Genomic DNA, 18,671 nt, shown 5'->3' on the forward strand with positions numbered 1-18,671 from the left:
AGTGTAGAAGTAGTAATGCACTATTTCTCTAGGCTGCCAACTGCAATGCAAATCTAGTAGGTTCTGCAAAATTGAAAGTTTTGCTGGAAATTCTGTGATTCCTTTAGTATTCTGTGGGCAACCACATTGTGCACTCTTGATTCATATAATGCTGACCTTCAATTTGCCTTCATTTCTTAGATGAAGGTTGATTGTAAGAAGCAGACAGGAGGAGTTATAGTCGATCGGTTTCCTGGGCAGGAGATGCACACAAAAACTGGCAAGACTATTCTGGACAGTTGTGTGAGAAACCAGATCTCTCAAGTTCTGGAAGGTACCACGGAAAAGTCAACCACTTCTAGAATTACAAAGTATTTTGCTTGTGTTGACCGAACTATCCCAATTCACACTAAATTCTCTCTAGGGTGTTCCAGTTCTACCCCTGTCTTTGTGCTCTGAATTGCTGTCTTACCTGTACGCTCCCTTAAACAGATGAACAAGCACCGGCTTGTGAAAAGGGAAATGAAGGATTTATAAAATATCTCTGAGGAGAAGGGGGAAAAGCGCAATTAAAGGGTTAACCTCAGTGTTATGTACGGGTTACATGGAGAAGAAAAGGAACATGTAGATGATTGGTTTTATTGCTTCCCTCAAAATTATTATTTTTGTCTCAGAAATCTGATTTCAGATTGAAGTGATAAACAAAGTGCCTTATATTAGACAACTGTAACAGTATGCTGTGAGTTAAGGCAAATGGATTTCATTAATCAAGCTACGTGTGCTCAGATTCAGAAGCGCCTGTCTTCTGACATCTGTTTATATCTTCTCTTACAATTTTCATTGTGCTTCCTTATTTTTCCCTTATCACAACTTGTTTTAACATAGCTAACAATTTTTTTTGTGTATTATCCCCAACATCTTGTTCTGATTGTGAAGAGGCACCCGTGCCCTGTGCCAAACACGTGCAGAGTGACTGCTGCTGCCTAATGTAGTCACAGGGTGTAGAAACAGCTCAGTGCTTGGCAGGAGCAAAAAAGTATGCTGGAGGAATTTGCTTCCCAGCATGAAGAAATTCTCTATGACTATTTTGATCTTGCATGAGACTTGTGAAATACTGATGTCGTGTCAGGTTCTGAAGTGATTATAGTTTGCTCCTGACTTTTGATATTTTTGATTTTTGGGAAAGCATCGCTCCATGCAAAAGATAGCTGAGCAATTCCATGTTTCAGTGGATACACTCCAAACGTACCATTTTCTCACTCTCTTCCTTCTTGCTGGAATCTGCAATGGATAGATTTACTGCAGATTTCAAACCTGTCAACACCCAAATGTGTGACACCAGCTCTCAATACATGTGAAAGAGCTAAGCTGAGGGACATGATAATATGTAGCAGGGGAAGAAGATAGAAGTTCCGCAGAATACATTTTGTGCAGTACAGAAAAGTTTTCTATAAACTCCATTTTGTAGTTGAGCAATTCTGTTATCAGCCTGCAGTTATCAGGGAGTTAGAAAACAGTAGGAAAGGAGTTTGGACTTCATGACTCTCCCTTGTTAGAGGAATCTGTGCTTATATTGTGGAGAGCTTTATGAGCTGCTTAAATCACAAAACTGAAAGTTATTAAAAGTACGTATAACTCTCAACTTCAAGCTAAGGAAGTCCCGCTGTCGTTACGGAGCAACCTCGCCCAACAGCCTGGCTGAATCCGGGTAGCTGCAACTGAACCGGAAAGCGCAGCTGTGCACACGCTCGGGCTTGCCTTTGCAGCTGGCCAGTTACACACACACTTGCCTGGAGTCATGACACAGCTCTGCTCTGCTGCTCGAGCCCCGCTGTTGTGCACCCTCGCTGTGCTGTTCAAAATGTCTCTGTCAGTGGACCATGTACCGATGCTGCTTTGGTCAACTCAGAGGTAAGAAATCTAATAAAAGAGTACCTCTACTTATGCTATTGCTCTGTGTGAGTGTGCAGAATATATTGTGTATCGTCAGTTGTGGTAAATAACCTCCGGGCAATGAAATTACTCAATAAATAAATTTGCCTCTCAGCAATCGAACAACCTAACAGATTAATTTACCCATTTTTATTTATAATTTTAGTGTTCTAAGCTGAGCAGTAAGAAGGAAATAAAACCCATATTCTTCAAATCTGAAGTAGATATGCTTTATTCACCCTAAGGCAACCTTGAACTCCACTGTTAGAGATGTCATGACTTAAAGGCACAACATAAGGCAGTCTCACAAAAAGGAGCTGACCAAAAACTGTGTGGGCAACCTTAATCCTTGCATTTCCTAACTCCTGAATCCTGATTTTTCACTTTAATGTTCTTTTTATTGCAGGTGTTTTAATAGAGTACACTGCTATAGGTATAGACATCAGTTGTTAGAAACAACTGCAGAGTCTTAACAGAGCCAAAGAGACACAAGAAATTCAGGGGTTTGCATATACTTATGAAATAAGACTTTGAACCTGTCTTGAAAGAGCCAGATATAGACCTCTTTTTTCCAACCAGGAATTTTATTCATGCAGACTTTAAGGATTTTATATAAGTACTGGGGATTTCCAGAAACACAGCAGCTTGGGCAGCGCAGTAGCTTCAGGTGGGGTACTGGATAGTTGTCAGAGGACTATGCGCTGCTTATTCACAAGGCTGTCTCTGCAGGGCATACACGTTGGTTTTGTCTATGAAGTACTGCCCCAAAATACAGTAAGCCTATGTCAGAGATTTGTAAGAAAAGGCTCCTGAGGAGCTTATGGGATCACAGGACTGATTGGGAGGGCTAAAGGCAAAGTCCTGTTCTGGGTGGGAAGGCGACAACAGATCTGCTGTACTCTAGGTTTGCCTAAGGTGTGCTTTGGCCTGAGTAAATCACTTGGCGCTCTCCTCCTAATTCCTAAATCATCCACATTCTTAACCTGGTTTGTCTAAATTGTAAACCCTCTCGTGGAGAGTTCATCTCATACCTTCTGCAAGCATGTATGTATTATACCTGGTTCAACAGGCCTGATCTCAGCTGGGTATATATTCATTTCTCTAATACATATAATCCATAATACCAACAGTATTTGGAATTTGTCACAATCCAGCTGGGTGACTTCATAAGCATAAAATGCTTTCCTGTACCACGAATAGCCTTGGTGCACTGGTTAACCCTCACTTTTGCTGTAAGGATGAACAGAAGGGACTGCAGTGATGGGGATTCCTTTCGGCTCCCTTTGCTGGCATGACCAAGCTGTGTGTGCCTGGGCAGGGGGAGTTTTGCTTCTGAACTACTTTGGTCATCAACTTTTGTTGGGTCTGAATTCATGGGATTTGATTCTTTTGTATCTTTATTGCTTTGTTAATTCCCAAAGTGTTACTTGTGATTTACTCTTCTGTAAACTGGGAAAGGAACCAAACCAATGGCTTCTTGGGAGGTAATTATCCTTTCAGCTAGTTGCGCTGGATTCACTCTACCTTTCATGAGGCTTTGAGACATTCTTCAACACATTTGAGACACTGTGAATTATCTAGCTGTCACTAAGAAGAGAATTAGACTAAATTCTGCTCTCATTTATCCTAGTGTAAATCTTTTGTCTTTAGTCAAGTTTATTAAGATTTAAGTCTGAGAGCTAAATCTTGTTAATATTTTTTTTCTTTTCTTTTTTCAGTTGCTTCTTAATGTGTTAATTTTAAGACAGCGATAGGAGGATTCAGGAATTTTTTGAACATCAGGAATTAGATTGGGTCAGTTGTTCAGATCTTTCTCCATGTATAGTGCCATATAGACAAGCATTCTACTTTTCTGATTTTTCATATGTGATGCTGTAATGTTGAGGGCCACAGAAAACAGACGTGTAGGAGGTGTTGATTGTGTTTCTTTCATATGTATCCTGGTCGTTGCATCCTTTTCCCAGCAGTAATTAATACCAGCTTTGACATACGTCTACCCATCTCTTAAGCATTTCCAGAAATGGAACCTCTGGACCCTAGGGAGCCACAACGGATAGGAATCTGCAAAGTTTGGTAAAGTTTGATTACGTAATTTTGACTTTTTTTTTTTCCCCTGAAATAAATAAATGGATGTCTCAACATCAAGGCTTTTTTGTATTCAAAATACTTAATCTGTTCATCTTATACAACACAGGCACATGTATAAGTACTAAACCTCTGTATTTAAAAGCAAAGTAAATGTTGCAAAGAGTTGTTCTTAGGATAAAAGTGATCCTAAGAGTCTAAGCAAAGATCAGTGCTTCCTTTGTCCTACTTCCTAGTTTATATAAACAACACACCTGTTGTCAATATAAGCAAACTCTTATCAATCCAGGGTGGTCATAACAGCAAACTTTCCACCAAGATGCAGTTAGCAACTTGCTCTACTGCAGATTGTTCAGGTTTATACAAAACTAGAGCAAAAAAAACAGGATAGTGGACTGATTAGACCAGTTTCATGTTTCCAGGAAGAGAACATTTTCTAGAAGAAGTGTTCCTCCTACCATGACCTTTGCATTTTTGAAAGGTGAAGTGCTTGTGGGGCAGAAATTACTTCTGGTGAAAGTCAATGAAGCAACAGGAAAGGAGATTTATGTTATTTTATAAAATAAAGAAACAGTAACAGTAACTTTTGTCTGCTAACCCTTTACTCCATGCTTTACATCTTGGTACTTTGCCGTGATGCAAGGTTTGCAGTGTGTGATCTACAGGCTTATGAAATCTGGAAACTACTATTAAGAGTTTTAGGAAGGGTAACTAAAGAAGGGCAGCAATTATCAATGGATTTCTATTCACTTTGTGGAAACACGTCCCACCAGTTTAAAACTTCAGTGATTCATTTGATCAACAGAAGCTGAGATTCACCGATCTATTCCATTACCCTCTCCCAGGTTATCTGTTATGATATGATATCGAATAGTAGAAGGATAATGCATTCTGCTCTTCTTTAGAACTAGCCAGTGTTTGTAAAGCCGTATCTCAGAACAGCTATATTAGAAGAACGCAACACTCTAAAGTCTTTCTTTCATGCATTATTATTGTACTGTAATCATGCTATTAAAGATAATGTTAGATGTCAGATACAGATGAAACCTGCAACTGACAAACTCATGGCGTGTGCAAAGCATAAAGGAAGTGTGATATAAATCCTTACAGAGACATTAGTCAATCAAATACCTCTTTCCTCTAGAAAGAAAAATACAGATCTGTACTTTGAGAAAAATAAGTATCTTCTACCAAACAACAGTCTTTCTCCATTGAACTCAGGAAAAAGATGAAGTGGAAATAACTCAGTAGGTCACAGTGTCCTGCTTTTCACAAACTAATACTAATATATCAGTGGACATTCTCCAAATAACTTTGGCCTTGAAAAATTAACCTTTATCTTAAATTAGCCTTTAAACTAATATCTCCTGGTTGCTTTTCAAAGCAGTAGAGATGGAGAGTTTCCTCTTGCATACGGTTCACAGAAGAAACGTGATTTAGCCATTTTGAACCAATATTCAAAAGAATTTCTTTCCCTCCATAGATTAGAGAGGAAGCCTGAGGAAATAAATTCATTTAAATTAGCTTCTGTGATTGCCCCCTCATGTGTTTGTTTTAGGAATGATTTTTGCCTACAGTCATTGAAAATATATTACTACCTTCATTTATGCTATGCTTATATTGGGAAATGAATTCTTTTCTGGCAAATCCAGATTATAAGTGACTTTGAGAAGGCATTAATGCCAAAGAGTACATTTGCAGTATTTCTTAAAACTGCAAGGAATTTGCTGAAAAATCTGCTGAAAGAAGGTGGAACATAAATAGGATACAGTGGAAACAGAGAATTGTTTTAGCTGTAACTTTGTTGGACTTCTATGGAGATACTGTGTGCTAGCATGCTTGAGTAGCTTTTTGAAATTTTTTTCCTGTAATCATGAGGTTTCATTCTACTGCTGCTACTAGTAATGGTGACATGTGAGCTTTGTGTGTAAAAGTGGTATCTGAAGGTCATTTCCAAATTTTTTTAATTAGCTTGTTTACTTCTGCTGTGCAGGAGAAAATATTATTTCTTATATGATAATCACAAGGTGACTGAAAGAGAAAACTGACAAGAATAACTTGTAGGAAAGCGTTCAGAAGCCAGCTACAAAACAAGAATGTAAGCTCACAAGTTAGAGTGATAGAAGTCCTGTTATCTTACTGTCTGCCCTTCTGGGAGGTCCGAATACAAGAAATCTTGAAATCTTTGCTTCCATCAAAAATAAGTGCTCAAATCCCAGTTCTACCTAGAAAGAGCACGGGTCAGAGAAGAATCTGTATGCTTAAACTTGTCATGCCAGAGCAGTTAGGGACAAGAAAGAAGCAAAACACCAAGTTAGCTTGGTGTTCTTTCCTCTCTTTCTTTAGTGCATTGTCTGGCTATTGGAGGAAAGAGAAAGCAGCTGAGTTTTAAGTTTCCTCTTTTTTAGCCAGCAGGAAAGCACATGCATTAGCAGAGATGCTCGTCATTATGAGCCCCCACGGCTGAGGACCCCAGGATGGTTCTACGGTGGGGAGGTTAAGCCTGATGTGCTTGGCATGCAGATGACTGCATAAGGCTGTGCATCTTTGGATATAAAATTTTGTGTGAGCAACCAATAGTGGCAATCAATATGTGTGTTGGCCTACTGCCTGTTTCATCCTATGCCATCCCTTACTGATCTCTTGCTGCCTGCTTGAGGTGAAGGGTTCAAAGGGATGGACCGGTTCATTGCATTCAGTAAAGCATACCTTCAGCTTATCCACGATGCACTGTCTGTGGCAGTCACGTGTCTCCATTTCACTCTGCAGTTCACAGTAAACCAGCTAGTAAAACATACTGACATTTCCCGTCTGAACCATGGTGAGAATATTGTTGCACCCAGCTGACAGTAGCGGCCCATTCAGTGAAGGGTGTAGCCTTGCCTACTGCCATGCATAGCGCTCAGCAAATGATTTAAAAGAAGCAAAATAAATGTGTGTATAATATGGTGAATATAAGTATTAAGCAAATGCTGCATTACAATAAAATTATTAACGAACTGATGTAGATTTATTTTTCTAATGATGATGCTGGAGTTACTACAGTTGACTGCTTGGAAGCTAAAAAGTCTCACAAAAGGTGCTTTTCAAGGTTAGATAGCTAGCAAGAGCTGCTTCAGGGAACAGGGAATACCTTAGAAGCAAGTATGCTTTGAAACAGGATCATTAAATTTCTAAAGTTTTGAGTTCACGGCAAAAGCCTTTGCCATTGTGCTGCTGCAAATAACTTAGCTTTGTTTCATGTGCTTTCTGTTACCTTTTATTCTTAATTGCAAGTCCCAAAAGCTCCCACAATCTTAATATTTTTCCTAATATTAGGCATGAAATAGATTTATTTAGTTTTTTAAATAAATATACCAAGATATTCACTATCATTTTCTTTCACACAAGCAATTTTTTAACATCTCTTAATTTAATCTATCTTCTTTTCCTTTAATACCATTAGTGTTTTGGTGTGGCCATGCAATGCGTAAAGTCAGTATGAAAGTCAGTTCCTGAGTAGTCATTTAGAATCTTTGGGAGTTTTTGTATTTTCAAATATCTTATTTTTAAAGATTATACTTAAATATTTGAGATCATGAGGTTTGGCTTTTCTGAAAAGTTGAGGCATGTCTATTACAATTTCTAAGTTGTTGGGCTTCATAAATAGAAATTAATATGGATTTCCAAGTGCAAATTAACAAAGAAGTGAAGATGCTGAGCAAAACTAAGAAAATATCAAAAGATAATTTCTACCAAATAGAAAAAATTTCTTTCCTGCACAGCAGGGTTTACTTCCAAAGCTTGAAAAGCTTTAGACAGAAGTTCTACTAGAATTTAGTTTTAACATCTGCAGCACGTTGTCCTGAAAGAGTCTTCCACATGTACTGTTTGCTCTAACACTCTCCCAATCCCCAAACTCTGAAGGGAGCTCGGTATCTAGCACTGCAGGACTGCACCATTTTTATCTCTGCCGTGGGTGCAGTTGGAGGCTTTGGATTCACTCTCGGCAATCTTCATTAGAATTACTGGGAAGTCTTGAAGTGAAAAAGAGATTTTCCTTATCTGAGAAACAACACTGAAACCCCGCTATGTGTTCATTACCCCTGTTCTGCCTCCATCTGAAGAGACTGCAAAGATTGTTTTCATTCATAAAAGCTTGCTGTGCAAGGGTCATTTTTTGATTGCTTTGGGGTTAGAAAATTTAATAAGCATCTCAGATTTACCAATTTGCAATCATATAATAGCTGATGCTACAGCACACAGAAATTCTCTATATTCTATTCTTTGTAATTAGAACCATTTAGAGGGTCTGGAATACCTGATTTCTCAGGCCTTAGCAACTGATGTGTGTTTGGGGAAGATGGGAGATTAAGCTTCAATCTCTGGATTTTCTACAGAATGACAATATTACCTTGGTCATGACACCTAGGACCAAAATTTTCATAATAAATTTCATCCCTATAGACCCATGTTGCATCCTGTTAAAATCCCAATCAGGTGTTGAAAGAATAACGCCACCTCTTGTTTTGCCCATAACTGTTTTTCGTAGTAGTAAAACTAAATCGATGAGTTATTTCTCTGTCCAATTCTCATAATGACAGGTTGGCAAAAGAATCGTAAGCTTTCCTTGGTGTCTTGATCCGTTCTGTTCAGAAGAGCTCCTGGTTCTGGAAAGGTGGCTTTTCTGAGCTGCTTCTGCCGAGTGGTTCCTTCATCACGAAAACCTTAGGAGAGAACATATTGTTTAAAATAACACTGAAAAGTCACTTTTACTTAACAAAAGGTTTATGAAAAAATATTGGTTTATGACAACTTGTGGTCTAGCCTGAGTTCTTCTCTCTGGCCACCAAGATGTCCGACAGCACTGGAAAGTGTTTTGGGAGTTGGGATTCCCTTGGGAATTCTCTCTGAAGGTTTTCAACATCTTCTTCTTCATTCCACTTAGTAGCTAATTTTTTGAAAGATGCAACTATCCTGTTGTACACAAACAAGAAAGTAGAGAGAGACAATTATCTTGATTGGACCAATTTCATTCCTGCTGTAACACAGTTAATGTGATACGGGCATAAATGGGCAAGTTCTTTTCCTCTTCAGTAGAATGAAAGTAAACTGAACTGTTAACCTGATCTTAATCCAAAGATGATGGTATCGTTACCTGCTGCTGCATCTTTAAAGAGAAAAGAGGTGTCAACACTGGCAGCAAATTTTACAGAAAAAAATTTTTTTCTTTGTAGATCGCAGTGGAATCCAGACACTGCTTTGCACGAAGGACACGTTGTCTCAGCACAGGAGCTGACTGTACTCTTGCAACCTGTTTTTACCCAGAATTCCAGAAACCTCATCTTGTTCCTGCAAGACACAGTATGTAACATTAATTCCTTTTCTCTCACCAATGCTGAGTGCAAGTCTGTACCTAAATGAGATGCCATGGCTCCTTCTCACCAATCTACTCTCTTTGTTTTTCAGCTTAGCGTAGATGATTTCACATACCTCAGTGAATCCTACGGTAACAAGAATCCATTTCAAAATGTTCAGGCAAGCATTTCTCTCTTTTATTTCTTTATATGCACTATTTAAAGTTAAAAAAATATAAGAAAGATGCAAACAAACAATAATTGGGAAAATTAAACTGAATTGCAGCAGTTTTCCTTTTTAAATTATTTATTGAGATTATTTAAGTTTAAGCAGATGGGTTAAAGGAAATCAACTGAGTTTGCAGAAGTGTTTTGTAGCTATTTTATTTCTGAAGATCAAGTTTTCTGAATTCATCGTAACTGACAAAATTATTCCTAAACATGCTGCAATTTTTTATTGTGAAAAACAATATAAACTTCCATACTGACACCCCAAAATTCTCTTTTGAAGCCATAGGAAGAAAAGAAGTTATGGGAACCAATTCTTTATTCCTGATTTTCAGAATTGAACATCTATTTTATTTTCATAGAAATTGAAGCTCTCTGAACTGATGCAGGGAGTTAACTGTTTCATATTTGAATGTAGCTAATATATGACTAGATACTGGATTGCTTTCATCTTTATGAAAAAAAAAAAAATGCTACTTGAGTAATTTGAAACCAACTCCAGGCACAGAATCTAGGATGGAGTCCTCCTGAGCCGGTCAGCAACTTCAGCTTCTCACTCAGGAGGTTTACAGATTTTGTGCACGTCATCTCTGGTTATACTCACGCGACAGTTTATTGAACTGTTATTAGACAAAGGAAGTGTTGACACATGGAAGTCATAAAGGCATTCCTGTAGGCAGAGCAGGATGAACAGAGCTATTAGTAACGTAACTGGTATCAGAGCATGTGAGGAAGTGTAAATTCCCCACCACCACACAGCAAGCTGTATGTGTAATTAAATACGTAAATATTCACATACTACCTGTCCCCACACCTATACAGTCTAAGAACCTCACGTCTTCCTTATGTCACTGATACTGGAGATCTTAATCTCTTTGCCATATAACAGCATTTTAACACTGATGCTGGAACAAAAACAACTATTCAGAGTATGTATATGGGTTTTCTGAGGAATGAATGGGAGTAATAATAATTTGTAGTGTAAGGATCAGCGGTTGCACCCACAGGCAGATGTACTGGTACTTCTCTGGTGTGCCTTATCTTCTCTGGGTTTAAAATCTATGCGAGGCTGTGTCTGGAGCAAATTTCATTGCTGCCTGACTCCAAAGCTGGTTTGGTTTTAGAAGCTGTGTGAAATGTACACATGTGCAAGCTCCTAAAGATGCGGTGGTCTTATTTAAGTAGGCCCTGGATGTTTCGGAGGAAGGATATTAAAGAATTTAAAACTTTCTTCTTTTGCCTTGTAATCAGGACTCCATCAGCACTGTAGATAGAGCTTATAGCCAACGGCTAGAGATGAGCTCAGAGACTGATGGGTTTAGAAATCGGGTGGTATACTGAGTGGATTGGGGACCTACCGAGTGAGGAGGTCCTCAGCTAAACAAAGGATCGCATTTAAGTAAATCTTTGGTCTGAATCCGGCAGAGCAAAAATTTAAAGCCAGATTTTCAACAAGCTGAATAAATGTCTGTAACAGTTTGTTTGCTTTCTGACATTGCCTCTGTTCCCTTTCTGTCTTGGAGCTGAGAAATTTTTTCTCGTTACAGCTTCTTCAAAACTGGAAAGTTTCTTTTGACAAATTGCTCACCTTAATTAACTCCAGCACTCCTAGATTTGTTCTGTTGGACTTGGCAATCTTAATACTTTTCCAGCAGAGTTTTGTGGGGGTGAGGTGCTGTGACTTGAGTGAAAGAAAGAGAGATGTATAAATTAAATAGTTCTTTTTCACTTAGGTGCCCATATGGAGAATTTTGTCAATAACTATTGCATAGACTTGTAGCTCTTCAGACCAGAAAGGATCTTCATAATCATCCAGTTCCATCTTGGATGTAACAGAGGCTACAAATATTTGCTCAGTTGCTATCTCATCAGTTGCACTCCACTTGAGCTACTTTGGGAAAGAATTCCATTCTTAACCATACTATGAAAGACTCTGTCATAATATTCACAGAACACAGGACAAAGTGAAGGTCAGGTCTGAATTTTCTCACTGGGGAAATTAGAATCTTTGATGTTGCATAATCACAAATTTTTATACCTTCACACTCTATATTATACAAGTGATTCATTAAGCTATAATAGATGTTCCATGTCACTTGAGTATCCTCCTTTTGAACTTCAGAAATGCAAATTTATTCACAAACCTAAATTGGAGGTCTCATTTAGAATGTATATGTGCATGTAGCAGCATGTGTAATACAAGAAGGAAGTGTTATTTGTAAAAGAGTTATAGGCTTGTAAACCACAGAGACATTTGCAGATATTAGGTTTGTTCAGCTACATTAGCAGCTGTTTTGAGCTTTTGGGATCAATGGGTTTGTATGCAATAAAAGAATTCCATTTCCAGATAATACAAAAGGAATCTTACCAGTAGATCATTTATCTTAAACACTTAAAGGACTTTTTAATTAAATAATAAAATACAAAGATTAGCACTTGGGGAACTTTTTTGTCAAGCAGTCACTTACCCTACAAACTATTTTTTTTTAATATTAGCTTTGGCTTTCCCCAAACAATGCTAAGCTCCTTAAAACTGCAGTGTATGGTAACACACTCCAATTAGTGGCCAGCTGTGCAGCTGCATAATTATTATTGTAAGTCATTGTCATTCCTGGTTCTATATCTCCATCGTATCCTCACTCAGTGGTCGTAGACTGAGGACTCCTATTTAGTCACGTGTGATACAGAGGTCCTACTATAATTGTGATTGTCTTTGTTCCCTTTCTCTTTACCTTTTTTAGTTTTATTATATTTTTTTTTGACAAGGGGGCATGCAGAACTGCATAATAATCAAGATAAAAGTTCATCATAGATTTATTTAGTGACATGATGATTTTTGTTCTCTAGCCTTTTCCAAAAAACCACTAATATTTGATTTTTCAATTCTGATCACTATCAGCCACTGAATTGAGAATGGTCACATAGGAATTAGGGTTTGTCCCTCCCCAAAGGGTGGCAGGATCAATAGCCCAACTGAAGTGCATCTACACCAATGCACACAGCATGGGCAACAAACAGGAGGAGCTGGAAAGCCATTGTGCAGCTGGAAAACTATGATATAGTTGCCATCATGGAAACATGGTGGGACGGCTTGCACAACTGGAGTGCCGCAATGGATGGCTATAAACTCTTCAGAAGGGATAGGCAAGGAAGGAGAGGCGGTGGGGTAGCCCTGTACACTAGAGAGTGTTTTGATTGTCTAGAGCTTAATGATGGTGATGATAGGGTTGAGTGTTTATGGGTAAGAATCAGGGGGAAGGCCAACAAGGCAGATATCATGGTGGGATTCTGTTATAGACCACCCAACCAGGATGAAGAGGCAGACGAAATATTCTATAAGCAGCTGGGAGAAGTCTCAGAATCGCTAGCCCTTGTTCTCATGGGGGACTTCAACTTACCAGATGTCTGCTGGAAATACAATACAGAGCGGAAACAGTCTAGGAGGTTCCTGGAGTGTGTGGAAGACAACTTCCTGACACAGCTGGTGAGTGAGCCAACTAGGGAAGGCGCCCCGCTGGACCTGTTGTTTGTGAACAGAGAAGGACTTGTGGGTGATGTGACAGTTGGAGGCTGTCTTGGGCATAGCGATCCCAAAATGATAGAGTTTTCGATTCTTGGAGAAGTAAGGAGGGGGGTCAGCAGAACTGCTACCTTGGGCTTCTGGAGGGCAGACTTTGGCCTATTTAGGAGCCTGGCTGACAGAGTCCCTTGGGAGGCAGTCCTGAAGTGCAAAGGAGTCCAGGAAGGCTAGACTCCTAGAAGAAATCTTAAAGGCGCAGGAGCAGGTGGTCCCCGTGGGCCAAAAGATGAGCCGGCGGGGAAGAAGACCAGCCTGGCTGAACAGAGAGTTTTTGCTGGAACTTGGGAAAAAAAGGAGAGCTTCTGACCTTTGGAAGAAGGGGCAGGCAACTCAGAAGGAATACAAGGATGTCGTGAGGAAATGGTTAGTGACCTGCTACACCACTTAGACACACACACAAGTCTATTGGGCCGGATGAGATCCACCCAAGGGTACTGAGGGAGATGGTGGAAGTGCTCACCAAGCCACTTTCCATCATTTATCAGCAGTCCTGGCTAACCAGGGAGGTCCCAGTTGCACTGGAGGTTAGCAAATGTGATGCCCATCTACAAGAAGGGCTGCAAGGAGGATCTGGAGAACTACAGGCCTGCCAGTCTAACCTCATTGCTGGGGAAGGTTATGGAGCAGATCATCTTGAGTGCCATCACGCGGCACATACAGGACAACCAGGCTATCAGGCCCAGTCAGCATGGGTTTATGAAAGTCAGGTCCTTCTTGACTAACCTGATCTCCTTCTGTGACAAGGTGACCTGCTTAGTGGATGAGGGAAAAGCTGTGGATGTTGTCTACCTAGACTTTAGTAAAGCCTTTGACACCGTTTCCCACAGCATTCTCCTGGAGAAACTGGCTGCTCATGGCTTGGAATGGCGTATGCTTTGCTGGGTAAAAAACTGGCTGAATGGCCGAGCTGAAAGAGTGGTGGTGAATGGAGTTAAATCCAGTTGGCGGCCGGTCACAAGTGGTGTTCTCCGGGGCTCAGTATTGGGGCCAGTTCTATTTAATATCTTCATCAACGATCTGGATGAGGGGATGGAGTGCACCCTCAGTAAGTTTGCAGATGACACCAAGTTGGGCGGGAGTGTTGATCTGCCTGAGGGTAGGAAGGCTCTGCAGAGGGACCTGGACAGGCTGGATCGATGGGCTGAGGCCAACTGTAGGAGATTCAACAAGGCCAAGTGCCAGGTCCTGCACTTGGGTTGCAACCACCCCATGCAATGCTACAGGCTTGGGGAAGAGTGGCTGGAAAGCTGCCTGTCGGAAAAGGACCTGGGGGTGCTGGTTGACAGCCGGCTGAACATGAGCCGGCAGTGTGCCCAGGCGGCCAAGAAGGCCAATGGCATCCTGGCCTGTATCAGAAATAGCGTGGCCATCAGGAGTAGGGAAGTGATCGTGCCCCTGTACTCGGCACTGGTGAGTGCACCTCGAATACTGTGTTCAGTTTTGGGCCCCTCACTACAAGAAGGACGTCGAGGTGCTGGAGTGTGTCCAGAGAAGGGCAACGAGGCTGGTGAGGGGTCTGGAGAACAAGTCTTATGAGGAGCTGGGGTTGTTTAGCCTGGAGAAAAGGAGGCTGAGGGGAGACCTCATCGCTCTCTACAACTACCTGAAAGGAGGTTGTAGCGAGGTGGGTGTCAGTCTCTTGTCCCAAGTAACAAGCAATAGGACGGAAGGACACGGCCTCAAGTTGCGCCAGGGGAGGTTTAGATTGGATATTAGGAAAAATTTCTTCACTGAAAGGGTTGTCAAGCATTGGAACAGGCTGCCCAGGGAAGTGGTTGAGTCACCATCCCTGGAGGTATTTAAAAGATGTGTAGATGTGGTGCTTAGGGACATGGTTTAGTGGTGGGCTTGGCAGTGCTAGGTTAATGGTTGGACTTGATGATCTTAAGGGTCTTTTCCAACCTAAATGATTCTATGATTCTGTGATTCTAATTGACATTTTCAAAGAGCTGTTGTGCCTCTTAAGGTTTCATTACTGAAGGGTAACACTCAGTTCTGAGTCTATTATCTATTATTGTGTACATAAAATTAGTGGGTTTTTTCTCACCCTGTGCTCTGCTAAAATCAATTTACATTGAATCTCATCAGTTACTTTGTTGTCCAAGAGGTTGTACCAGAAGTTGCTTCTGCAATTCATCAGCCTTTGCCTTTACTATCTTGAATAATTCAGCGTAATCAGCAGATTTCATTAGCTCAATATTTATGCTTTTTTACCAGATAATTTATGAACATATAGAAGAGAACAGTCCTAGGGCAGAAACAGATACTTTTTTCTACCCCTTGCTTGCTGTCTCTTTACTTACTCTTTATCTATCCTTTACCTACCTCCACGTGAAGACTGCCTCTCTCACACTAAAGCAGGTTGGTTTCTTTAGGAGTCTTTGCTTCAAGACTCTGCCGAGTGCCTTTTGTGGATCCAGGTACAGCGTATCAGCTAGAGCTCCCTGCCGTACATGCCTGTTGACTCCTTCAGAGATTTTCAGCAGAATTGTGAGGTACAACTTCTTTTTGCAAAAACTATGTCAGCTTTTTCCCAGTATATAATCCTTCCTTGTTCTTGTATTTATTCTTTGGAATAGTTTCTCCCATTCTTGGACTTCAGGTTTGCTTCTCTATAGTTCCTTGGATCTGTTTGTAACTCTTGAAAAAAAATCGGGTATCATGTTTGCCACCGTACATTACAGTGGTATGGGGGTTTGTTCAACAATACTTTCTGTAGCTGCAACATATTTTATCAGCTAAAGTACATCAGATCAATTTTCATTAAAATCATAATATATAGCTTTATGCATACATTCAGAGAACACAGGTATGGTGTAAAAGTCTGTAAGATTAATAGTAATTGGAAAGTTAAAATGCAACAATAATAATTTTCTTTACAGTTCTCACTGTGTGGAGAAACAGATGTGCTTCCAAATCTGTTTGAATAGATTTTTCTTTTTTATGGATAACCTATTGACCAATGCTGTAGAAAATAAATACAAAACTTTAATATTTTTAAATGACATACTCACAGGTAAAAGATGAAGATTTAAAAGATCTCTTTTACATGGAAGAGCCTGCCTACTTTGGGTATATGTTCCCAGATATTTTCAGAGCCAACACAGGAGCCTTTTTCCCAACTATTATTTTTATTATAGGACTATCAGCTTTGATGCCAAACATAAACCAGTTCAGAACAATGAGTACACCTACATAATCTTTTATAGATAGATGCATGATTTTTTAACAAAGATTTTAACAATAGATTTTTAATGATAGACCTAAATTTACTCCATTCCAGCTTCAAATTGCTTAGGTGTAATATCAACCCAGTTAACGTAACACTGAAACCAGAGCTGGGCAAGTAAGTACAAGCACAGCTTTATCATAGTGCAGCTACTTGGCTTCAGGATGGCTAGAAATGTGGACAGAGTCATCCCACACCTACCTTCAAAAAAACCTAAACAGCAGTATATATAATCCAAGAGTGAAGTTTCTTGTAATATTTCACTCAGGAGAGGTGCTTTGGGGGACACTAAAGAAAGTAAATGTACTCATAATCAGAGTAAGCTGCCCATAGACAGGTTATAGATTCTGGCATTTAATGTAGGAAGTTCTGCTATCAGTCCAACAGCTCAATAGAAGGTTTTCTTCCCTTTCCTTTTCCCTTTCCTTTTTCTCTTCCTGTTCCCTTTCCCTTTCCCTGTCCCTCTCCCTGTCCCTCTCCCTCTCCTAGCTACTGTGTGGTTGTACCTCTTTGTTTAGTCCTTCAGCAGAATGCAAAATCAAGTGTTTCTCAGTAGTCCTCTTCATTCTCCACTCTCCTTTGGAGTTCTCGTGTTTTGAACATGCATGGTAGTTGAAATCCTAAAATGCCTAAAGCAACATATGGGTATTGTAAAGACAAGTGTGCAGTGGCCAAATGTCAAGAAGGACAAACAAGAGGCATGGGATCAGAATAGCGATCTGAGGCTAATGAGTAGATATCCAGCTGTGTCTGCCCTTCGGATGGAAAACAGTTGAGTACCAGTGGCTGGAAGCTGAGACAGATGGCAGTGCAGGACTGGTTAGGAACAGAGGCACAATTCAGATATTACTCAGTAATGATGCATTTTATATCTTATTCTACAATAAATGAGTAATCTGCTTAATATATATCCTCTGAAGAAGTGGCTGCTGCCATTCTGGCTGCTGCTAGGAGGCAAGGGATTAAAATATTGAAAATAAAATAAAATAATTGACTATTGCTCAGAATTTTAGCTCTAAATTCATATATACAAACAAACCAAAATGAAATGTATCATCCTTTCCTTCTTGGCAGTGCTAAAAACACTACTTGAAGACCTGTGAACCAGATGAGTGCTTTCCGCTCTATTTTAATTTATGCAGTTATTTTTCTATCAGTCTGGCAAATCAGACAATACTGCATAATCCTCCCTTATGAGCATCTATAGAAACATGAAAATAACTAGCCTTTGCCTAGGAAGGAAAACATGTGAGCAATTAGAAAGAGCCAGAGCAGGTCAGAAAAGCGGTAGGCAGTCAGAGAACAGACAAAAAGGAAAAAGAGTAGGAGGAGAAAAGTGTTAGCAACACTACAACACTTGCATCAGTTAGAGGGGGAGAGAGAGTCTATAACAACTTGAATATCTGAGTGTTGGATCAAGTGACAGACTCAATCCAGACTTAAATGTAGAAAATGGGAAAGCAAAGTTAAGTTGTAAACTAGGACTCAGTGAAAAAATATCTTCAAATATTCACGTTAAATTTGGGGTACATTAATTTTGACCATTCTCAAGTCTCCATCTTGCATTTTCTTTCCCTGAATATTTCAAGTTAATTTTATTACCAAGAAAAACCTTTGGAAAGGAAGTTTTTTGACTATGCAGGTTTCAAATTCATAGAACGAGAATGTTTTTAAATGCACTTCACTCAAGTATTTTCATCAGAAATTCAGCTATGAGAATTATAAATAAAGTGATAGATACCCTGATGCTTCATTATCTGAACCTGTTCAGCCTGAGCCTTATAATTTGTATTTTGAGTAGAAAGACAGAAAGTACATGACATGAAGTTTGTGTGTGTCTGGAGGCTCTGTAGATCCTGAAACATGTAAGCTTGTTTTAATTAATAGTTACAGATTAGACACTTGTCTGTACTGTGTGCTGTACCGCCAGGATGTACACAAAGGAAGGATACTTACTATGCAAAGTGTGACTCCGTACTGAATAGAGCTGCTGGAGCTCGAGGTGTGTCTGACATTGATCCTTCTCACCTCTGAGGGCATTTAGTTAGATGGTGGTCTGATGAGCCTTGCTTCTGGCAGCGTTCATAACCTGTCTCTCCGATACATTCTTAGCTTGAGAACTTCTATATCATCTGTCTCTCGTCTTCCACCACACGTGTGGAAAGGACAGTAAGAATTTGGTGTCACTGAGTGCCTTAAGCTTCCCCCAAGAGGGTGCAGGAATAAGAGCAACACAAGTGTCCCTACACTGCCCCTTTCCAGGAGCAGCCTGCAGCCGGCGTCAGGCTGGTGAGAACTCACA

General features: G+C 40.0%; 1 protein-coding gene across 1 annotated transcript in view; it reads left to right on the plus strand.

Moving 5' to 3' along the window:
* The first annotated feature begins 1,606 nt into the window (after nucleotides 1-1,606).
* Nucleotides 1,607-18,671, plus strand: part of ATP6AP1 (ATPase H+ transporting accessory protein 1) — a 59,807-nt gene continuing 42,742 nt past the window's right edge. Inside the window, exons 1-3 of the mRNA XM_076329879.1 lie at nucleotides 1,607-1,890; nucleotides 9,213-9,339; nucleotides 9,445-9,513. Of these exons, the coding sequence (XP_076185994.1) occupies nucleotides 1,778-1,890; nucleotides 9,213-9,339; nucleotides 9,445-9,513 (309 nt within the window). The 5' untranslated portion in view covers nucleotides 1,607-1,777. The remainder of the gene's footprint in view (nucleotides 1,891-9,212; nucleotides 9,340-9,444; nucleotides 9,514-18,671) is intronic.

Source organism: Aptenodytes patagonicus, chromosome 1 (assembly GCF_965638725.1).
Source record: "Aptenodytes patagonicus chromosome 1, bAptPat1.pri.cur, whole genome shotgun sequence".
In the NCBI taxonomy this organism is placed as follows: domain Eukaryota; kingdom Metazoa; phylum Chordata; class Aves; order Sphenisciformes; family Spheniscidae; genus Aptenodytes; species Aptenodytes patagonicus.